Genomic DNA, 24,691 nt, shown 5'->3' on the forward strand with positions numbered 1-24,691 from the left:
GCAGCTCTCTCTTAGCAGAACCAGAGTGTTTTCTTTGTTCTCAGTGTTTCACTCAGCTGTGTTTCTTTTCAGGGTGGAGTTTCAGAATAAATTCTACAGTGGCAGTGGATTCAAGTTTTGCCCGTTCTCCTTCTCTCTGCTGCCCTCAAGCTTTGAGAACGACGGTTTACTGTGAAAGACTTTCTACTAATGCTGTCAGGTGGTAAACTGAACCAATCCAGTGAGCAGCTCGACATTTAAAACATAACACCTTGTCTTTTTAATATTTTAACATCTTTTCAAGGAAAGGAGTTGTACGGTGAGCCTTATGGACTTTGGACTGAAACATACTGCCTTACCAACGGTTTCAAGAGCTCTTTTTATACTCAGATTTCCAATATAGCTAATAAAATAGCTTGGTTTGGTTGATTTATTTTACACTGAATGGAGCATTGCCTTCAATCTACTGTCCTAGTGTACCATGTTAGAGATAATGAAGGCAAAAGAGAGATGAGGTGTTGGGTTAGCAGAGTTTGACAAGACAATTTATCTGTAAAAATCAAATGATATTTATGAAGGCTGTCAGTTTTTTCAATGCTATACTTTCAGTAGCGTGTTTTCAAGAGATATAAATCTCAGTGGATGAAGATGTCACAAAGTGCTTAAGTTAAAAAAATGCATTTATTGTACAAGGCAAGTGCTCAGGAGAGGAGTGAACCTGCCAGAAAGCAAGCAGACTCCTGCATCCTGTCTAAACTGCACAAATATGTTGGCAACCTTTTGCTACCTAAAAGTGAAACATGTACAATTAAGGAGTCTGCAGGAATTTGCATGCAGTTTTTGAGACTGAAAACAAGAACTGGCATGACATGGGCTGCCTAGGACTTTTATTTTATTGCCATGGTATCGAAGCAGATATCAGTATTGTTTGAATTTTACTAGTAGCACATCAAAGTTAAAAAAATTACGATGATCTCCACAATGACTTCTGTTTTTACTGCAAGGCAACATCTTTGGTAATTTCTTGTTTTGAATCAGGGCTGTGCAATTAATCACAAATGAGATTAAATCACAATATGGCATGCTGCAATTTACTAATAGCAGACGTTGCAATATTGCTTAACTTGAAATATGTCAAAATACAAATTTAATACATTCATTTTTTTTGCAGCAGGGTTTAATGCACCTTTTGCAAACATTCAAGTGTCATTTTTTTATAAAATGGTTCACAAAAATTGTCCTTTTCGTGCTTTATGTATGTTTTTCTTAATTAAAGTGAGTAACATAAAAACAATAATCCTCGTTCAATAAAGCAGTTGATATCAAATTTGCAATATGAGCAACAATAATTGCAAATAAATTTTTTTCTTTTACGTTCTGCCCTAGTCCATTCTAATATTGACAAAGCTTACCATAAGTTCATGTAAGTCATAACCCTAGCTGCAAATCTCAATACTGGGGGGAAAAAAAAAAATCACAATTACATAATTTTTGCAAATCGTTCAGCCTTATTTTAGTGACCAAAAACTGCAAATAAACTCCTCCACTCTGTGTAAATTTCACAAATATATCCGTAACCTTTCAGTATCTAAACTTTACCGATGTATCCGTCACCTCCTCAGCAACATTAATGCTGCTTCTTTTTGAGACCCATAATAACCTCACAGGCTGGATAGACTGTTTCATTTATCCACTGCATGGTTATATTTCACATTCATCTGGGAAAGCTTCCAAACAAAGGGTTTGGGAAGGGCAGAACTTTCAAAATAATTCTCAGAAGGTGATTTGTTCAATGTCCTGTATGGTGGGGATCTGCCTGATGACAGTTTGGCAAATCCATCTGCTTTGCAAGATTAGACCTCAAAAGGACTTCAGAAAAGTCAGCATTAACCAATCAGTGAATGTTATTTGCCCCCTTGCTTTCTTTTGTTGCATTTTTGGTAGACATTTTGAACGCCTCCACACTTTTGATTAACGCTGACTAGGCTATCAAATAAACTACATCTATTAAACCCATCAGCAGTGACAAGCAAACTTATACACACTAGCCCAGCAGCCTTTTTTACTTCTGGTGGAGTAATAGAGGCTTAAAGGAGCTGAAATTGCACTGTGAGATCAGGATTATTTTGGCACTTGCATGTCCAAAAATTCCCTGTGCATTCGTACAATTTGAACATTTTGGAGTTTGTTTTTAATTTCCTGCTGATTGAAAACAAGACATTGCCCACGACTGGGTCCCAAGACTTTGATTCCTACAGCCAATTTAGAGTCCCCAGTTAACTTGGCAAGCATGTTTTTGTTGGTGTGAGGAAGCCGGAGTACCCTGAGAGAACCCACGCATGCATGGGGAGAACATGCAAACTCGGCACAGAAAAATCCTCAGAAAGGCCCTGACTAGGGACCTTCTTGCTCTGAGGCCCATGTAGCCCATGCCACAACCAATAAAGTAGAAATCCTAGGCGCCCAATGTTGATTTATTTCTTGTTTCAGTTCATCAAAAAATGCAAAATCCTGCACATTGCCTAGATTGCCTAAAAGCTTTTTCAGTGTTTATACTCTAAAACATTGCCAGTGTATTCATGCAGTTTAGGCAGTGTCACCCTCTCTTCTCTCCTCCTATGTAAAAGACACAAATGTAACTTTGCATCTTTATGAGGCCGTAACAGGATTTAAGAAGCTTCAGCAGCAGCCAGCTTGTGAAATCAAGTAGACCATTAATGCTCTTTTTCTCTTGTTGCAGGGTTGGGTTAAAAATCTGAAAGAAAATCTGTTGGTAAATTTTTTTGTACTTTTAGATACTCTCTATCTTGAGGCATCATTTTAAAACATGTTGTTTTAAAGCACTGAAGATTCAAAGACTTTAACCCTCTTCCCACCATTGCTGTCAGCTGAAACAAGGAAGAACGTTTTGTCTTGAATCTTTTTACACATCTTTGAAGCAGCATGAAGGCGGCTAAGAGCACAGACTGTACAGGCTGTTTATGGGGATATTACTGCATTTGTTTTCGCAAATTCAAAAGGTATTTTGCACCAAAACCGGTATGCTACACTGCACAATGTTGTCTGAGACTTGACTTAGTAGTAACTCATGTCCACAATTGATTTTCCAATGATGCATTTATTGGTAGCAGATCTCGGATAGCAACATCCTGAGGAATCAGGAAATGTTTAAGATTTTCAGCCACTTAAGCTGCATGTGTTTTACATAGAAATTGACACATTGTCATGGGAAACTAGCTTTCTTATCCCAAGATTAAAAGCTAAATAAGTCAAGAACTTGAGGATACAAACTAACTGTACTTATTACCCCAAAATGTAGTGCATATACATGGAAAAATGTCCACCTCGAGCTTTCAGGCACACATTAAAATGGTTAAAAACCAGACAAAGATAAGCTGTTTAAGATGTTTATAAATAATAAGAACATGGATTACACCAATATTTTGATACACATACTAAAGGTGCTTTGAATTGTAATGAACAGATTTAAGGTCTATGTCTTTTCATGGAAATGGATGGCCTGCTGACTGGTGGTTATACACCTCTGTGAGGTGAACATTGGCCGGACAGTGACAGAAAGGTGGTCAAGAAGAAATGGTTTCTGGTCTTGATTTCCCCAGTTCATCTTTGAGTCAGGGCAGGCTTTAGTGCAAAGTTTGATAAAAATCCCTCAGTGTTCTAAAGGTATTTCACCTATGACCTTCAAGATCTAATCGATTCATCCTCAAGTCATAGTGGATGCTAGTGCAAAGTCCCCTCAATGCATTCTTAAGCTGTTGCTTTCATAAGCAAGGGATGAACATTAGACTCAATCGAGTTTCCCCTGACCCACAACCGCATAATCTTATCAGCTCATCCTTTAGTCGAGGTGGATACATGCAAAGTTTGATTTTAAAAAAAATCCCATTAGGTAGTCTATTAAGCAAGTGATTAACATGAGGCCCAAAGACCTTGACTTTTTTCCTAGATCCTCCAAAATCTAACCAGTTCATCACTGAGTCGGAGTGGACATCAGTGCAAAATTGAAAGAAAATACCCAGAGGAATTCTTCCCTTTGATTTAACATCAAAGGGTGAACAATGGACCGGTTGGCATTTTTCTCTTACCTCCGATATCTAATGATGAGGTCCTTAAGTTAGAGTGAATATATGTGCAATCTCTCACATCATTCATAAGATAACTGTTTCATAAGCAAGGGATGAAACTTGGACCCAGTTGACCCACGACCCTATAATCTGATCAGTTCTTTCTTGAGTCAGATTGGACATTTGTGCGAAGTTTGACGTAAATCCGCCATAGTATTCTTCAGATATTGCTTACAAATGCAAGGGATTACCATTTGCGTTGTGAGTTGTCCTCTGGCACATAACTTCATTACCGGATTATTTAGTCCTGTCGTCAGAATGGACATTTGTGCAAAGTTTGAAGACAATCCTTCAAAGCATTCTGGAGATGATGCTTTCACGTGAAAGGGATGGACAGTAGACCCACTGAGATTGTTCTTAAAACATCCAAGTCTTATGAGTATATCCTCCATTCAGAGTGGACATTTGTGCCAAGTTTGAGGAAAATCCCTTACAGAATTCTTCAGATTTTACTTCCAAAGGCAAGATTGTAACCTTGCAAAACAGATGGTACGCCCGTTTCCGTGTTTCTCAGTGGCGAAAGCTCTCGTCTGAACCGCTTGGGCCGGGTCAGAACCTGACAGGACCAATCAGGGTTGAGGGGCAGCGGAGTTGTGACATAAGCTGGGAATGACAAGAGGCCGGTGTAGTTATGGCGGAAGACATTAGCGTGGATGTTGCTAAATCTTCAGTTTTATCAGAACTTGACGAGATTTCTTTGTTAACAGAAAAACAAAGAACAGCAGTGAGTTGTTTTCTTTTCAAAAACGACAAGTCATTCAGTCAGTTCTCTATGGAGTTTACTCCTCTGGTAGTGACTACGTCACGTTTTGTTGCTCTGATTGACCCACAAAGATGTGACAGAATGTTCATCCAATCACCCTCAGTTTTTTTTTTGAAAGGCTCTGCCCTTTCCCAAATGCTGTCTATGAGTGGTTCACCAGATGGGTGTGTGAAACAAATCCATCTGGTGTGCCAGGTTAGCAAATTGAACGTTAGACACTTTGTATTGTTCTAAGACCTCCATGATCTAATGAGTAATTCCCCTAGTCTCAAGAAAATCCATCACAACATTCTCCAGATGTTGTCTCACAAGCAAGGGATGCTCATTAGACCCAACTGAGTTGTCCTCTGATTTACAACCTCAGTTCAACCCAGAGTCAGAGTGGACATTTCTTCAAAGTTTAAACAGAAAACCTCAGAGTTCTTGAGACCCTCCATTAACAAGAAACTGATGAATATTTGGCCCTGCTGAGTTAACCTTTAAATGCCAAAACCTGTTCAGTTTATCCTTTAGTCAGGTTGGATATTCGTTTGATTCAAAGAAAAATCCCCTTTTTGTATTCACAAGTAAGTGATGACGACTGACTTGACCCTAGACCCCCAAAATGTACTCATTTTATCCTTGAGTCAGAGTGGAAATCTGTGCAAGGTCTGAAGAAAATTCTACTATGCATTGATTAGATACTGCATTCATAAGCAAGAGATAAAAATGGGGACAGATTGAGCTGACTTCCTGACCCACATTTAAAATCTGACAAGTTTATCATAAAGTCAGAGTGGAGTCAGAGTCAGTGTTCTGAAAATAGTGTTCACAAGCAAGGGATGAACATGAGAACCAGCGACCTTCAAGTTTAAAATCTAATGGATGTAAGTGCAGAGTAAGATAAAAATCCCTAAAACAGCTCTCAAAATATTGTGCTCAATAATGTAAAATATAAATCTACCCTTTCCTAGGGGAGATGATACTTTCTTTCCTGCTTTGTTTTTTTTTTTTCCTGTGAACAAATATGTTGATGGTTGTGTTCTGAGCCACCTTCCAGTTTTAGACTTAAAGCTTAACTTTCCGTTGCACTGACAGCCTTAAACACAGCCAACCGAATGACAGCTTACTGTATCTTTCCTCACTTACTCTTAGAATCTTACTTTGTGGTGCCAAAGCACTGCAAAGTCAGACAGGGGCGCCATGATGAGATGTATATACTTATACAGGTTTTTTAATTTATTGTATTTTAAAATGTTGCATCAGGATTGAATATGAATGTAATTAGAATCTGATTTTACTGGTATGCATTCACAGTGTTGCCTTTGGGTCTGCCACTTTTTAACATTCCAGTCGTGGGAAAACTTTCAATTTAACTCACTCAGCCCTTCTCTTAGAAATATCTGCTCTCCAGATCAACACAGAAGATGAGCTGTAATAAATCTCAGAAGGTAAATAATTAAACCTGCCTGTGGTTGTTTTTGTATTCTTTGGGATTTGGTATGTTTTCTAAGGGAAGGAGAGGTGATTGTCACATGTTGTGATGTCTGCACTTTAGCTGCAGTAAATGCTGCAACAGATTTAAAAAAATGGACTATTATGGTGTGAAATTTTGATTGAATTTTGTTCCTTTGTGTGCTGGGGAGAATAAAAGCTAATTAGCCACCACTAGCCCTTTGTTAACACTGATTATACGTGTATGGACTGTTGAGTGTTTTAATTCATTCTTCTAATGCAGCCCACATCCTTTCTTTAATTTTAACATGTAGAATCCATGTTTATCATCATACAGCACGCCTTCCTCTTTTAAAAACAGCCTGTAAACATCTGGGAAGTGTTGATGGAGTTTTAGGAGAGGAATGTTGTCCCATTCTGGTCTGATTGAGGATTCTAGCGGCTCAGCACTCCCGGGTCTAATTTGTCAGATTTTCCTTCTCTGATGCTCCAGATGTTTTGTTGGTGAAAGGTCTAGACTGCAGACAGGCAGTCCAGACTGTGAAGCCATGCTGTTGTGATGGATGTGGTATTCGGTTTAGCATCGTCTTGCCTTCCCAGGAAAGAGATGTCTAGATGGGAGCATATGTTGCTCTAAAACCTCTCTCTACTTCTTAGCACTGATAGTTCCTCTCCAGATGTGTAAGCTGTCCACGCCATGGGCACTAATGCAACCCCATACCATCAGAGATGCAGGCTTTAGAACTGTAGGCTGATGACAAGTTGGATGGTGACCGTCCTCTCTGGTCCACAGGATACGGCATCCATGGTTTCCAAAAAGAAATTTCAGTTTTGATTAATTTGACCTCAGAACAGTTTTCCATCTAGCCTCAGTCCATTTTAAATGAGCTTTGGCTCAGAGAAGGCAGCGGCGTCTTTGGATTGTGTTCACATATGGCTTCTTCTTTGCATGGTCCAGCTTCACCTGTCATTAGTGGATGGTACGGTGAACTGTGTTTACAGTGATTCCTGGACATGTTCCTGAGCCCATGCAGTGATTTCCAGTACAGAATCATGCCTTTTTTTTAATGAAGCAGCCCCTGAGGGCCTGAAGATCACCAGCATCCAGTATTAACCTTCAGCCTTGTCCCTCAGCACAGAGATTTCACCAGGTTCTCTGAATCTTTTGATGATATTAAGGACTGTAGATGGTGGGATATTCAATTTCATCCCAATTTTACATTGAGGAACATTTTTTCTGAAATTATTCCACAAGTGACAGATTGGTGAACTTCTGCCCGTCTTACTGCTGAGACTGTGTGTCTCTACATTGCTCCTTTTATTCCCTAACATGGCACTAACCTGTCGCCATTTTAACCTAATAAGTAGCAAAACACTCCCCCAGCTGTTTATCAGTAGTACCACTTACTCGTCCAGCCTTTTGTCCCCTGCCCCTACTTTTTTGAGATGTGTTGCTGCCATCAAATTCAAAATGAGTTAATATTTTTAGGAAATGGGAAAATCGTCTTACCTTCAACATCTGATGTGTTCTATTGTGAATAAAATCTGGCTTTATGAGAGTTGCAAATCTGTTTTTATTTACATTCTACACTTTTTGGGAATACTTTGTTTTTTAGTCTGGCTAGCTCAGCATGAACTATGGCTGATCGTTAGAATATACTCTGATTGTATAAGAGCTGTCCAGGCTTTAATTACATACTATACTCAATTATATCATTAAATACATGGAGGAGATAAAGATGTAATGAGTGGCAAGAGGGCTGCCAGTTTAGATGTGCCTCTCTGATGTTGCAAATGCAGTACATTTTAATATTCCCAGATGAAATGGTAGGGAGTGCCAGTGTGATGAAAACCAGACTGAATGGTATTAGCATGACACATCTGGGCAAACATCAGCAGTCAGTTAATTAAACGAAGTCTTAGTATTAGCAGAGAGAAACTGAAATCATCATCTTGTTGGTACAAAATGTATTTTCCTCTTCGAGTCACTCTATAAATACTTAGCACTGATTTTGAATATAAAGTGTTAAAGTGAAAATACACAGGATATACAGACATGGACGAAAGTATTGGCACCCCTGGAATTTTTCCCAAAAATACACCATTTCTCCCAGAAATTGTTGCAATTACAAATGTTTTTGGTATACACATGTTTATTTCCTTTATGTGCATTGGAACAACACAAAAAAAAACAGAAGAAAAGAGCCAAAACTGACAGAATTTTACGCAAAACACAAAAAATGGGACAAACAAAACTGGCACCCTTTCAAAACTGTGAGTAAATCATTTTATTTCTCATTTAAACTCACCTATGGCAGTAACAGGTGCTAGCAATCTAGAAATCACACCTGAAGCCAGTTAGAGTGTCTAAAATTTGACTCAGCCTTTGTGTTGTGTGGCTGTGTGTCACACCAAGCATGGAGAAGATAAGGAAGAGCCCAGAATCATCTGAGGACTTAGGAAGCAAAATTGTGGAAAAATATGACCTTCCCCAGAGATCTTGAAATTCCTTTGTCCACTGTGCGTAATATAATCGAGAAGTTTATAATCCATGGAGCTGCGGCTAATCTCCCTGGACGTGGATGGAAGAGAAAAATTGACAAAAGAATGCAACGCAGGATAGTTGGAATGGTTGATAAACATCCTCGGTCAACTTCCACACAAATTCAGGCTGTCCTGCAGACTCAGGGTGTGAAAGTGTCAGCTGGGACCATACGTGGTCATCTGAATGAGATGAAGCGCTATGGCAGGAGACCGAGGAGAACCCCACTGCTGACAAAGAGACATAAAAAAGCCAGACTGGAGTTTGCAAACATGTACCTGAATAAGCCTCAATCCTTCTGGGAGAACATTTTGTGGACAGATGAGACTAAGGTAGAGCTTTTTGGAAAAGCACGTCCCTACTGTTTACAGAAAACAGAATGAAGCCTACATAGAAAAGAACACAGTACCTACAGTCAAACATGGTGGAGCTTCAAAGATGTTTTGGGCTTGTTTGCTGCCTCTGGCACTGGGTGCCTTGACTGTCTGCAAGGAATCACGAAATCTGGAGACAATCAAAAGGTTTTGGGCCGCAAGGTAGGGCCTAGTGTCAGAAAGCTGGGTCTGGGTCAGAGGTCATGGGTATTCCAGCAGGACAATGACCCCAAACATACCTCAAAAAGCACCAAGAAATGGTTGGAGACAAAGAGCTGGAGAGTTCTGAAGTGGCCAGCAATGAGTCAGGATCTAAATCCCATTGAACACCTATGAAGAGATCTCAAAACTGCTGTTGCAAGAAGCACCCTTCAAATCTGAGAGACCTGGAGCAGTTTGCAAAAGAAGAGTGGTCCAAAATTCCAGTTGAGAGGTGTAAGAAGCTTGTTGATGGTTATAGGAAGCGATTGGTTTCAGTTATTTTTTCCCAAGGGTGTGCAACCAAATATTAAGTTGAGGGTGCCAACCATTTTGTCTGGCCCATTTTTTTGTGTAAAATTATGTCAATTTTGGCTTTTTCTTCAGTTTTTTTTTTGTGTTGTTCCAATGCACATAAAGGAAATGAACATGTGTATACCAAAAACATTTGTAATCACAACAATTTCTGGGAGAAATGGTGTATTCTCTGAAAAAAAAAAACAAGAGGAGCCAATACTTTCGTCCATGACTGTATTGCCTTAACAATTCAGTAAACCTTTCCAAACAGAAATTTAAACCCAAAATGTCAGTGCCTCAAAGGATTTATTTCAGGGCTGTCAAGGATACAGTTTTTTAAATGAAAATAAAAGCTGCTTAAAGAAAATGTTAATTTTCAAAAGTTAAATTAATTAAGAAATAAAACTTTATATTCTTCAACAAAATCCTTTTCTTCAAAGCAACAGGCCCCTAGAAGTGAAACAAACACAGTATAAATAAAACCAACAAAAACAGAATTATTAGCTTGTTTATAAAAATGACTTCTGTGAAATCTTGTTGGACACCGTCCCACTGCTTCAAGTCTATTTACTTCACCCAACAGTCCCACACCACACCACTGCTGGCTCCATGATGAACCAGCAGAGGGCACTGTAACAAAGCTTTTCAAATCAGAGGAATGTTTCCTCTCAAAGTGTCCCAGTGTTATTGGAAATAAATCATTAATATGTCCAGTGTGATGGCACCAAGGTTAAACATTAAATAGATCATATTCATTGTCAGTCAGTGAGAATATTTAATATTAGAATGTGTTACTAAGGAGTGGAAGGACAGGACAACAGAGTATTAAAATACACCCCTGTTAAAATGGCATATTTTTATGATGTAAAAAATTAGGCCAGGATTTACAATTTCAAAAGTTCATCCTAAAAGTTTTTGATTGTTCTTCAATTGATTTGTATGTTTTAAAGCTTACATTAAAAGTAGAAAAAGTTCTGAAATTAAATACTTTTGACTCGTTTTTCTACATCACAAAACTGTGGCATTTTAACAGAGGTGTGTAGAGTTTTATAGCTACTGTGTCAAGCAAACGTCCTTGGCATGAGGTCTTAAATTTATTTCTGAAAGTGTGCAGCAGCTCTGTTACTGACCGTCATGTCAAACCTTCTCTCTGCTGCCGCTGCTGTTGTATTTTTAAAGATTATCACAAGTTGGCTTTTAACATTTACATTTCATGCTTCACTGAGCTTAAACTGAGGCCTTGCTCTCCATTTTACCATTTCCAGTGTGAATGGTGACGTTTAAGGTATTATCTTTTGAATTCAGTATGACTGACTCAGATAGAAACATACTCAGTTGTTTGAATCAACTCACAGCTGAAACCTCTGAGGGTCCTGTTTAGAAGGAATGATCAGACAAGTTCAGCTTGTTGGATAGATATTTGTATTTCTCAGGTGTATACTCAACTAAAAAACTCACCATAGATATCCCAGAATTGTGCATTTTGAGTAAGTTTGAGCTTATAAACTCACCAGGAGTCGAAATCGAAAACCGGAAGTGTTTTCGTACTGTGTCTATCTTTACCTGCAACATTTTGAACCGTGTGGAAACAAAGATTCATAGAGTAGAAGTTTGGGGTACAACTTTATTAAACAGACACATTTTAGCTCGTGGCCTTTATCTGGTTCATCAAGAAACAGATTTCAAACATATTCTACTGTTGTGGACGTACATATTTGCTACAACAAGGTAAATATGGCTCTGTATTTATCATTTACCTGTCTAGTTTGACCAATAACTGCTTGGGGTGCACAGAAAAAATAGAAGAGACTTTAAATCTTAAATCTGTGCATGAGACGTGCAGCATCATACAAACCTAACTCTGGCTGCCAGCATGAAACAGCAATTACTGCTTAGGAGTGGCGAGGAGCGCTGCGACACTGTAACGTCACACTACCAGTGTGGACCAAAACATGGCAGCCTCCTGGTGAATTTAAACTCAAATTACTCAAAATGCAGATATCTAGAGATACAGATATCTATCCAGCAAGATGAACTTGTCTGATCATTCAGGGTTCCTTTAAAGGGTTAACTGACTTAGAGTTCAAAGTTTCATTTCAACAGAGCGTTGGATATGCGGGCTGTCATGGCCATGATCTGTGTTTTTGTTTAATTTTCATGTCTGTAACTCTGTTAAATGTGCTGCTGCCCATCTCAGCCAGGATACTCTTGTAAATTAGATTTTTAATCTTAATGAGCTTCTTCCTGGTTAAATAAACTTAAATTAAATAAATATGCTGCTTATGTAGGTTCATATCGTGATTATCGGATTGTGAATGATCAAACGAGTGCTTAAATATTTGTGGGAGGAGAAGGCTGGTATTTAAATGAAATAATGGTTTTCTTTCCTTCGCAAAAACAGTTTTTAAAGTGCTCAACATACAACACTAAATCTAAAGACTTAAGCTTAACCTAACTTAATCTACACCTTTGTGACTAAACATATTAGGTTATTATAACATTGACAGGTATGTGCTGATCTACTGCCGATCTAGATCGTCCAGGTAAAGCGTGATCCTGTTGGGAACCCAGGACAAAATCTAAACTTTGGTAAACTCTGGGGTTGCACCAGATTTCCTTAACCTTGCAAAGCAGATGGGTCCCAGCCCCCGTCTGAACCGTTTGGGCCCGGTCAGAAAGTGACAGGACCAATCAGCAACGAGGGGCAGTACTTTCAGGCGCGGCGTGGTTGTGACGTAAGAAAAGAGTAACAAGAGGCCGGTTCAATTATCCCGGAAGACATTGGTGTGGATGCTGCTAAAGCGCCAGTTTTATCAGACCTTGACATTTCTTCGTTAAAAGAAGAACAAAGAACAGCAGTGAGTCTCTGGAAAGGCTCTGCCCTTTCCCAAACGCTGTCTTCAAGTGGTTTCCCAGATGGATGTGTGAAACAAATCCATCAGGCGTTTCAGGTTAAGATTTCCTCACTTTTTTCAATATTTAACCCAACAATGTTCTTTGCTGACTGACAAGAGGTGAATGTCATAAAGTTAGATTATCATGTAAAAGTTCATTTTTTACTGTGATTTATAAAAAAAAAAAAGAAAAAAACTTTTATAAATTCTAGATTCGTCTCGTACAAAGTGAAATATTTCAAGACTTTTGTTTTAATCTTGATGATTAAGGTTTACAGCTTGCAAAAATCAGAAATCAACTGTATCAAAATATCGGATTTCAAAACATTAGCCCAAAAAAGGATTTATAATACAAATGTTAAACTTCAGGAAAATTGGTTGGAGCTCCTCTTACACATTACAACATCAATGCAATGTGGTATGGAGGTGATCAGTCCGTGGCACTGCTGGGGTGTTTATGTAGCACAGGTTGCTCTGATAGCAGCCTTCAGCTCATCTGGATTGTCGAGTCGGGTGTCTCTTACCTTCCTCTCAACATTTCCCCATAGAGGATCTCAGGGGAAACGTCAACACTAATTCATGTGATCCATCTCCTGGATGTTTGCTTCCAGTTTTTAGATTTATGACCATGACACCTCCATGAAAAGATAAAGTTTTACATGTATCTCAGTCACATCATCTTGTCAACTCTGCTATCTTCTCTGTGACACAGCTCTATTATCTGATCAGCAGTTTCAGATCAGTGTTTGTTGTGTTGGGATAAAACAACATCAGTGTAAACACACTTACTGACATTTCTGAAGGGAAGCTTGGAGACGCTGCATAAAAGCAGCAATAAAAACATACGGTGATTTTTATTTAAAAATTCCATACAAAATGGAATGTACATCATGTACTAGCATTTTCTAGGTTACATTTTCTTTATTTTAATCTGGTAATTTCAACTTTAATCTGGTCATTTCGACTTTATTCTCATCATTTTGATTTTAATCTGGTCATTTCAACTTAAATCTTGTCATTTTGACTTAATCTCGTCTTTTTGACTTAAATCTCGTCATTTCGACTTAAATTTCATCATTTTGACTTAATTTGTCATTTCGACTTAAATCTTGACTTGCCCCATGATTTCCTCGTCAAAGGGGTCCCTAATCCTCTTCCGTACGTGAATGAGCTGTGGGCTCAGGCTGAATTAACGTGCTGTAAGTTGGCTGCCCCCTGAATCATAATTTAGAAACTTTACCTGTATTTTGACCATCTGCTGTCCTCTTTGCTGAATTTTTCTTCATCCAACTTTGGTTTTGCCACTGCAGCCTTGGCATTTACCAAAGATTGCATATTAACAACAAGAGCATTCACTTGATCCCCAATTTACGCACAGCCAAGAGGAGCGAGTTGCTCTGAGACCAAAAAGGTTCAGGGCTTTTATGAAAACATCCAGGGCTTAAGCCCATGTATTGACCCTCTAGCTCTACCGATGCTTCCCCATGATTAGGGTTGTGTGTCCTGAAGCAGAATGAGAGAATAAAGGCTTAGGAAACCTTTGCAAATTGGACTTTTCCAAAAAATTCTTAAATTTTGAGAAAGAAGACTTACAATTTTTGTGAGCTGCAAGTCGTAATCATCAAGAGTAAAAAAGAAAAGGCTTGAAATATTTCACTTTGTATGAGATGAATCTAGACCTTAAAATAGTTTGACTTTTTGAAGTAAATCATAGAAAAAACAACTTTTACCTAATATAAAAATTGTAGAGATGCACCTGTAGAAACGTTTGCACTTACACAACATGTAAGATTTCCATTTATGATCCAGATCTTCTGCTCCTCACCAATCAGAAAGGCTGAGGTATCTGTGGAACGAAGAGCAAGGCCATTACCTTTTGAATTATTGCTGCAACATTTTTCCCTCAGAGATGTAACTAGCCATAAGATTCACACATACCACATTTCCTCTCTTGTGCTTAATTTTAAACTTTGTACTTAATGAGGGCCCTGGTGACCTTAAGAAGCAGTGAATGAAAGCCAGATATTCAAAAAATCTCAACAACTCGTCACACTGGATGTGTGAAAAGACTTAATGGCACAAGTATGATGACAGGCTTGTATTGATTCAAACCTCTTCACCTTGAATTATCCAATCAGTTGAAGAGGCACTTGTAGGTATAGTTCCGATTTCTCAAATGCTCCAACAACTCTGGACACAATTGTTCCATGCTGACTGGCGGCTTTAATTGTATTCCTGTCAGACACTTTAAATGTGTGCCTGATTACCTCCTGCCTTGTGTTTGAAAACGATTGTCTCCAACTGATGGAAGATTAGACATTTACATATGGGGCCTCTCTCAAAGTGTCCTATTCAGTAAGATCTTACCGAACAAATCAAGGAGGACTGATTTCATTCAATTGATTCTCCTCCTTTTGATCACAAAGGATTTGTAATTCATTTTAATCTACTGTATGCCCTGATGTTATCAATATTTAATATCGTGTTTCTTCTCCTTCATCCTTCAAGAAGGAAAATGTAGGAAAATAGGGTTAGGAGGCAAGTTACACCCTGGACTGGTCACCAGTCAATTACAGGGCAGACATATAGAGACAGACAACCAGGCATGCTCACATTCACACCTACAGTCAATTTATAGTCACCAATTAACCATGGCTTTTTTTTGGTGTTGGGAGGAAGCTGGAGTATCTGTAGAGAACCCACGTATGCACAGGGAGAACATGCACATACAGAAAGGCTCCCAGGAAGCCAACCAGGGGCCTTCTTGCTGTGAGGCAACAGCGCTAACCCCTGCACCGCCGTGCAGCCTCCATCAACACTAATTCTAATCATGTGTGGAGTTCTTATTAACTCGTAATTTCCTCATAGTTCTGCTCTGACTGATTGCACCAAAGCTTGAGACCAAGGATGTTCCATATCTCCGGGGAAAATGCAAAACGTGCTTTGCATGGAAAGAAATATTTCCAAGGACAATACTAGGAAAAAAGGATTTATGTTAGCGTGTTTTCAGGCTAGTATGCATTTCTGTGTGTTTAAAAACCTCACAATAGAAAATTACAAATTGATCCCAGTGCCCATTAAAAAAGCAGATCTTCACTGCTGTTGTAAGGTCCCCTTCAATCCACTGCATAGAAAAGTACACTGTATGGACAAAAGTATTTGGCAACACCTGTGAATTCAGATGTTTCAATCAGAACCACTGCCACAGGTGTATAAAATCAAGTATCTAGCCATGCAGTCTCTATCCGCAAACGTGTGATACTAAATGGGTTGTTCTGGAGAGCTCAGTGACTTCAAGCGTGGTACTGTGATGGATGCCATCTTTGCAATAAGATGGTTCAGGAAGTTTCATCACTGCTGGATATTTCACAGTCAACTATAAGTGATATTTTTAGAAAGTAGAAGAGTTTAGGAACAACAGCAACTCAGCCACAAAGCAGGAGACCACGTAAAACGACAGGATGGTGTTACTACTGCTAATGCTGGCCTTATACCTATCGACTTTTTGGGCGATTACGAAGCTGTGGACAAAATTTCAGTCGGAGTAAAATCACGAGAGTCGTACTAAGGTTACAGGGTGCTCCCGTGATTTTATTTGTTAGGTGTGGCCATAAGACTCAATCTGAGCAGTTTTAATGTATACTTTCATCAGTCATGGTGTTACAGCAATATTAAATGTGTTTGATATTGTCCTAAGTCTTTAGTCTGGTCTTACGATAATTGCGTTTTAAATGACGCAAGCATTAACCACAACCAGTGAGAACCAGTGTTGTGTGTAAGCATGTTAAAAGTTAACTTTTTAAAACATGAACATGAGCGTAGCTCAGTCTGAAGCTCAAAACTCTAGGGATGTAAAAAACCTCTCTGCTCAGAGCTGTAGTCAGATCTCTGTACCGCTGTCTTGTTTGTCATTTAATTCCAGGCTGACAACACAGGTTTTCATACAGTACTTTTATTTCGAAGTGTGTCTGGGATAGTTCTTTGGTTGTTGCACCTAACTTGCAAAGTTGCTTTGGTTTTTAATTTTCCTTTTGTTTCTACTTGATGTAAAGTTATATAAACTCAAATGCAATCTCTCCTTCTACATCTTGTTCTCTTAATATTAGCACTAAAACTGTGCAGCAGGAGCTTCATAGAATGGGTTTCCATGGCCGAGCAGCTGCATGCAAGTATACATTACCAATTCTAATGCCAAAGGTCGGATGGTGTAAAGCACGCCGACACTGGACTGTGAAGCAGTGGAAACGTGTTCTGTGGAGTGATAAATCATGCTTCTCTGTTTGGCAGTCAGATGAGTGAGTCTGGGTTTGGTGGATGCTGGGAGAGTGTTTGACTGGATTGTGCCATCTGTGAAGTTTGGTGGAGGAGGGATAATGGTATGAGGCTGTTTTTCAGGGTTTGGTTAAAGCTCCTTTTCCCCAGTGAACGCCAATCTTGATGCTTTAGGACATTTTGGACAATACTATGCTTCCAACTTTGTGGCAACAGTTTGGGGAAGGCCGTATTGTATTCCAACATGACTGTGCTCCAGGGCACAAAGAATGACTACAAAGACACACGTAGTTTGATGAATTCAGAGTGAAAGAACTTGACTGGCCTGCACGGAGCCCTGATCTCAACCTCATCAAGCACCGTTGGGTTGAACCGGAATGGAGCTTGCTAGCCAGGTCTTCTTGTCCAACAATGCCTGACCTCATAATGCTCCACAGAATGAATGGGCACACATTCCTACAAAAGCGCTCCAAAATATTGTGGAAATTCCTCAAAGAGTGGAGGCTGTTATAGCTGCAAAGGGGGGGCAACTTCATATTAAAGTCCATGCATTTTAATACAATGTCATTACAGTCCCTGTTGTTGTAATGGCCAGGTGGACAAATACTTTTGTCCATTTACTGTATATCAATTTCCCAGAAGTTTAACCTTTCATTCACCCTTTTCTGGACTTTTTTCATATTTTGAGATAGTAGATCTTTGTGATCTCTAAGCTGAAATCATCAACATTAAAACAATGTCTTGAAATATTCTAGATCTAGAATATATAGAAGTTTACATCCTTGAATTAAATCACAGGGGAAATAACTTTTTCATGATATTCTTATTTTTTTAGATGCACCTATAATCAACTGAGATTCTCTGAAGATGTATGTCCGTATAATCTCTATTATAAGTGAATGTTGTTAAAACAGAGGGCTGCCTTGATCAGGTAGACAGTCAAATTAAAATGGTAAGGAGAGCTTGAGCATGCAGTCTCATTATCAGGTAGCTTCTACCGAAGCACCTGGTATGTTCAATGATTTCACCACCCCTCAGGGAAATTTTGCAGCAAAAATGATTAAGTTTCTGCCGCAGGGTCTGGCCGGGCTGACAGGATATGTAGAGATTGGGGTAAAACACTGTCATATCCCTGACACGATGGAAACAGGCATTAATCATCCTGTAACTGATGCGGTGTAAATCCAATCAAAAGAGCAGTGTACGTTAATTTCTGTCAGGTGCCTCTCTCTGCATAACTGTCAGGGTTTTCCTGCATGTCTTTAATAATCCCCGCAGTATCCACATCTTGGAAATAGCTGGTGAGTAGCTGAAGCACAAAATTCAACAGAATACATTAGGAGAGTTGAAAGAGTTACCGGGCTTTGATCAGGTGCTACTTGGATGATGAACTGGTATGAAGGAATCACACAATGTTGCAGCACCAGTCTGCTAATGTCTCCATCCTCAACCACTGGTTCTGGGGGCAATCCATCTTCCATGTGTTCCTCTGACATATTCAGCAACTGTAGGGAATAAACATGTGATTATAATGTATTCAAACAGCCTACAATCAAATACTTAATTGATCTAAGCATGAAAAGCAAATACACTCAAGCGCTTCTTCAGCAGGCTCATCTTCTCATTCATGTAAATATGCTCTTTCTTCAGTCCACAGTGTCAAGTTCACCATCCCTTATTAAAAGGGCTTTCAAGTCAAGCAGAAGAAATAATTCATCTCACACTGCCAGCCATTCCAGCCACAACCAAACCATAAAAGAATTCCTCCATTTCAAATGTTAATTAAGCCAAGGGAAATGTACTGATAAAATCATTCTTGTTCCCACTAGCTCAATAAATTTCCATGTTTTCATTCAACCTTCTTGAGGCCTGAGAAACATTTGCAAGAGTCAACAACAGCATTGTTTGTTCAAAGCTTTGCTGTATTAATTCACCCAGAAGACTATACACCACGTTCCAAATTATTATGCAGATTGGATTTTAGTGTCATAAACATTCAATTTTTTGTTTTTCAGTGAAACTTGTGGATGGTATCATGTCTCAGGGCTCTTTGGATCACTGAACTCAATCTCAGACACCAGGTGAGCCAGGTGAGCCCAATTAAAGGAAAACTACTTAAGAAGGACAGGTTCACAAGGTGCACAGTTCACAAGTTTCAAACAACATGGTAAGAAAAAGGATCTCTGCTGCTGAAAAGCATCAAATAGTGCAATGCCTTGGACAAGGTATGAAAACATTAGATGTTTCAGAATCATAGAGAGAGAGCTGGTAGGCCCCTTATGGGTCGCTGAAGGTGTGAAAATGACCTCAGCAAAGTATGTAGAGTTTCTGGCTGACCACTTTCTGCCATGGTACAAAAAGAAGAAATGTGCGTTCCGTAGCAAAATTATCTTCATGCATGACAATGCTCCATCTCATGCTGCAAAGAATCCCTCTGTGTCATTGGCTGCTATGGGCATAAAAGGAGAGAAACTCATGGTGTGGCCCCCATCCTCCCCTGACCTCAACCCTGTTGAGAACCTTTGGAGCATCCCCATAGCTTTTGACTTCAGTAAATTTGACCTCCTAATGCTGCAAATTCAACAAATGACCATTTTCAGTTCTTTACAACCTATAAAATGTTTTGAAACTCTGTTGAACATAATAATTTGAACAGTGCATTTTGAGTTTATTGTGGAAAAAAATAATCGTTATCATTGGGAGGTTTGTTCAATAAATTTGAATTATGCTCTAACAGTTGATGACTTGTAAATTATTCTGTCAATTGTCTTGACTATTCAGGAAAACAGAGAAAAATTTTATTTGCAGAATAATTTGTAACACGGTGTGGTACAGCATTAGTTTTATCAAAACTGGGTCACATTCCCTTATATAACAAAGAGCAAAGAACAACACCGAAAGGTTTTCATGCAGAAAGAAGATGCTTTTGCTCCTCTCCTGGCCTGCTTCTGCGTGAGTTTGCGACAGTTACAGCAGGGGTTTAGCTGTACTGTAAGCTGATAGCAATGGCTGCTGGTGGAGTGATTAGCTCAGATGTAGCTTTAGCATGGCAGCAGTTTCCTGTCTCTGAGCTTTGCAGCCAGTTCTTTTGACCTCTTAGTTTCAGCTCTGATATGCAGTGTGTATGCTGTGAGGTCTCCTATAGAGAGGCGGGTGCCTTTTCAAATCATGTCCAAAAACTTTAATTTAGCACAGATGGACTCAATCAAGGTGTAGAAACATCTCAGCAAAGATCCAGAGAAATGGGAGGAGTCTGAGCTAAACTTCAAGTGTTGTTGCAAAGGGTCTGAAAATTTAATGTGATATTTCAGTTTTTATTTTTAATAAACTTGCACAAATGTCTAAAATGTTTTTTTATCCATGTTGTTATGATAGGACACTGAGTGTAGATTAATGAAAATAAAAATGAATGTAAAAGACTGTAGCATCAGGCTGCAACAAAACAAAATTGAAAAAAGTGAAGGGGGCCTTAATACTTTCTAAATGCATTGTATGTTCATAAAAACAGGCAGTTTTAGAGATATGGAGGTCCATTTAGCTTCACTCTTGCTCACTATATGTGCAATGTCCATTCTTCTGACACAAATAATTTTTTTATGCATCACATGCTATTCAGCCTCAGGAAACCACCAATCCATTGTTTCAGTGCACCTATAGGGATCTACCTAACTATTATTAGTTTGATATGAAGACATTTTGGGGCTCTTGAAGAGCTTGAACCTTGCTGTTGGAGCCAGGGGTCCTCCCTTGCGAATTTTTTTTGGATATTTAAAATCATAAACTCTGTATACTTCATTATTATTCTGCACCTATTATGACTACATAATGAACCCCGTGGATCACGAGGACCCTGGCAAATGCAAACAGGTAAAACTGCCTAAGCATACAAACACCATCAAATGACTTTTGAGCTTAGTGCTGTTCAGTGTTAAAATCAAGTAGGCAGATACATTATTAGGGTTCTAATTCACCAGCCACCAAACTGATGATGAGTAAACACAGGGCAGATTTTGCGTAACCCACCCCTGTAAACTCAATGACAAACAGGATATTGCTCAATCACAACAATCCCATGTTACCTTAGCTAAAGTGGGTCATCCTGTCACAGCAGCACAGTGGAAACAACAAACACTCACATCATCCACTCTCCAAAGGTCACTGCCCAAGCCTTCAGTCTGGCTGTAAGTGATTGCATTCTTCAGGAAATCAGTCCCACTGCCATCATCCTGAGCAAAAGACAACAGCCATAATCAATGTTTCAAAGAACTGTCGGACCTGACCTTGGTTGAAGACCGAGAGCATTTTTTCTGATGACAAAGACACTTACATCGTCAGTATCCTGCAAAACTGCAACAAGCAATCGAATGTATTCAGTAGCTGCCTTAAGCGTGTCCACTTTACTCGGCTTCCGGTCGGGTCGCATCAGGGGAACCATGCGCTTCAAGCGGGAGAACATGGTGTTCAAGTTCTTAATCTGTACAGAAAAACAATGTGATCACACAAAATGATTAAAAAAGTTAGATAAACATACTTCAAAATAAAAAATTATTTTAAAAATCAGCAATTTCATCCTTCAGTGCTGGCATTATGAGTTGGTGAAATGTCTTGCAAAAAGAACAGACGGAGGCCTTTAGTACATAAAGATCCACATGTAAAAAAAAAAAAAAGGTCAAATAATTATTTTGTTAATGACAAACTGGCAACCCAGATAAGTGCAAGTAACTTTACTTGAGGTTATACCAAGCTACAAACTTAGAATCTCACTGTATGACACCCCAACCCTTTCAGACTAGCTGGAAAATTTCAGCTTATTGTTGGCTTTATTCTGCCCTTGACATGGGCGGTTTTACCATCAGGTAAAGGGAGACAACTACCTGGGGCCTCGTGCTCCAAGGGGCCTGGAGGCAAAGGTGTGCATCAAATGTGAAATATATGTAAGAAATTACTTCAAGGAGTAAGATAAGTACTTAGATTAAAAATAAGGTGCTCAGAATTAAGGCTGAATGATTTGGGAGAATTATCAAGTTGCAATTTTTTCCCCAAATATTGTGATTGCATTTTAAGATGCAATGATTTTCTAAGTTCCTCATTGTATTTTTCAACAAACACAAGAAATAAGTCATTTTGTATTATGACCACCACAATACTAGATAGATTAAAATAGGGCTGAATTTATCTAACTGCTTTTATTTTGACTCATATTGCAAATTTAATATGAACTGTTGCTATGAGGGAATGAAAATGTTTATGGTATTCTCGTTTTGATTAAGAACCACCATTAGACCACTGTGGCTGATAGATTTGGCATATTTACCTCACAATGAACGGAAAAACAGCATTTAACTGACTGTTAACTTTCAATAAAGGCAGGGACATCAGCTAACAACAGACTGTACTGAGATGAACTGCTCTGTGATTTTATATTGTAGTGTCAGAGGGGCGGGGTCATTCCCCACTGTGGGCTCGTGACATAATGAGCCCACATATTGGCCCCGCCCACATGAAACCAAGCCAGGAAAGAGGTGAAAAACTTGCCCATGGTCTAAATCCAGAATTCAGTCACATGTACTAGTAGATCTAAATGTTTTCACATGTTTACAGCAACCTTATTCCAACATATCTAGAGTGTTAAGACACAAAGTTTGGATTTCACTTTACAGGGTCTTTAATAAAAGGTAAAACCCGCTTTATAGGTAGATTGACGATTTTAACTTGAACTTCACTACAGAAAAAGGAACTTGTTATGGGCTGAAAAGGAAATAAATGAACAGTAACAAGGTAAATGTTTGAAAACAAATGGTTTGACTTGACTTGTCCACTGAGCTGTCTGAGAGTTTTCTTTAAAGTAAAATGAGACATTAAGGAGCAGCGGTGGACTTATTTTACATCACTGTGGCCGCAGGGAGACGCTGACATGGCTCAGTGGAAAGTGACAATAAAGCCTGCAATTAATTGCAATTTTTTTTAAATTAGTGCATTAACTGTAGATCGTAGTTAATCGTGATCAAACCGATTAATCTTGACAGCTCTAATTTAGATTTCAATTAACTGCCCAGCCATACACAGAATTAATAAAAACTAGGGCTGGGAAATGAATCCTAAATTAGATACAATTGCAGTAATGCATGCAATTTTCAAATCGCAGATAGTGCAACATTTCTTTCTCCTGAAATGTGTCAGACTACCAGTTCGATCTTTTTCCTATTATTTATGCTCCACACATTATGCAATCATACAAGTGTCTTTTTTAAAATAAAAGTCCTACCATTCTTGTCCATGTATGTTTTTTTTCAGCTTAACAAGAGTAATATAGAAATGGTCATCCCCTTCAGTATCACAATTGATGTCAAATTTGCCACATGAGCCAAAACTGCAATAAGATGTTTTTGTCCAAATCGTTTATCTCTAGTTTAAGATATCTACTATTGTGCTTGTTATAATTTAGAATGATTTATTCCTTCTGTTTGTTAAATATCACATAGGATGAGGAACCTTAAAGTCATCCTATGTTAAACTGCGATTGCAATTTTTTGGGGAAAAAAAATCCCAATTAGATTATTTAAGCAAATCCTAACCCTGATAAAACATCAAAATAAGGGTCAACAGTTGGAAATATTCCTTTGAAAGGACCCTCCACTGAGTTCAAGAGCCATTTAGGCCCTCTATATTGCTATATCAAGCTTATTATAGCATGGCACACCCATAAGAAGAGTGAGCTGTTCAAACTTTTTCAACCATTTTCCACTTTTCCAATGTTGCCAATGAATTTGTGCAATTTTGATGGTGGTCCCTTTCTTTTGGTTTAAATCATGATGTTTTCTGTAGTTCAGACAGTGTGTAGCATTTTTCTGCTAAATAAAACAAACAATATTGGACGTCTTGGACTTCTGTTTGGTTGCTTTGATATCAAACTGGTTTCAATAAGCTGACAGTTTCATTTTTTCTTCAATAAAATAAAAGTTAAGGCTATAATTCTGGGATTGTTACACACATTTGTTGTTTAAATAGAGATATAGGAAAGTGTATGGCAGAAATAAAAAGGAATATTCTGTTTTTGGGCCATATTGCCCAGCCCTACATCATGCCTGTAAATGTTAGCATCTAGCAACACGTTTGAGCCACTTGATTACTCCTCCCTTACACTTTTGTTTCATTTTAGCGGACTATTCCTCCTCAGTGGCTCTCATACTTTCATCCTTTGTTGAAATAACGTAGTTTCCAACTAAAACTCACTCTCAGCCGCTCCTTGGCGTTGACCATTTCTCTCTTTTTCACAGTTTCACTGAAGTCTTCAGCGACAAAGTAAGAGCCGTCCTTCCCTCGTCTGAACTTCTCGATGTTGCTGTAAACAGGGAGCGCAGACTCCCCCGTTAGCCGCTTCAGTATGTCGCTCATTAGTTCCTCCTCTGGGACTTTCATGTTAATTCAAGGGTTAGCGAATGTTCAACGTGACAACATGTTCTTTCTCACGTTTTCCAGTCTGTCGCCCACGGAGCCCTGTGGTCTTGAATTAACGGACAGAGGAAGAACAGCGGCAGGAGCACACCTGTGCTGAGTGACTCATCAGGTATCCATCAGAGAGGACGTCAGCGTGTTCAGATGAACGCTGTCAAACTGCCTTTCAGACATAAAGCTCAAACCTACCCATTTCAAATTTACCAGGGATTAATTAGAAATTAAAACTTTGCTGGATTAATTCTCCTGCAGTTCGAGGTCAAAGGAATGAATAAATTAAATGAAGAATTGTCAAAAACTCAAAGGTGTTGGAAGAAAAGAGTTGAGAAAAACACTTT

General features: G+C 38.9%; 2 protein-coding genes across 2 annotated transcripts in view; one reads left to right on the forward strand and one right to left on the reverse strand.

Annotated features, from left to right (window-relative positions):
* The window catches only part of LOC121509685 (V-type proton ATPase 116 kDa subunit a2-like), a 43,076-nt gene extending 38,277 nt beyond the window's left edge, over positions 1–4,799 (forward strand). The window contains exon 20 of the mRNA XM_041787263.1: positions 73–4,799. Coding sequence (XP_041643197.1) covers positions 73–175 — 103 coding nt within the window. The 3' untranslated portion in view covers positions 176–4,799. The remainder of the gene's footprint in view (positions 1–72) is intronic.
* Positions 4,800–10,021: 5,222 nt separating this feature from the next.
* figla (folliculogenesis specific bHLH transcription factor) lies at positions 10,022–24,451 on the reverse strand. The gene is made up of 6 exons (XM_041788005.1): positions 24,132–24,451; positions 21,226–21,372; positions 21,035–21,124; positions 18,257–18,403; positions 14,405–14,472; positions 10,022–10,182 (listed from the first exon to the last, which is right to left on the reverse strand). Exons 1-5 carry the CDS (start codon positions 24,315–24,317, stop codon positions 14,455–14,457), a joined length of 588 nt encoding a protein of 195 aa, XP_041643939.1. The 5' UTR covers positions 24,318–24,451; the 3' UTR covers positions 10,022–10,182; positions 14,405–14,454.
* Positions 24,452–24,691: the final 240 nt, after the last annotated feature.

The sequence above is a fragment of the Cheilinus undulatus genome, linkage group 5, assembly GCF_018320785.1.
Source record: "Cheilinus undulatus linkage group 5, ASM1832078v1, whole genome shotgun sequence".
Taxonomy (NCBI): Eukaryota; Metazoa; Chordata; class Actinopteri; order Labriformes; family Labridae; genus Cheilinus; species Cheilinus undulatus.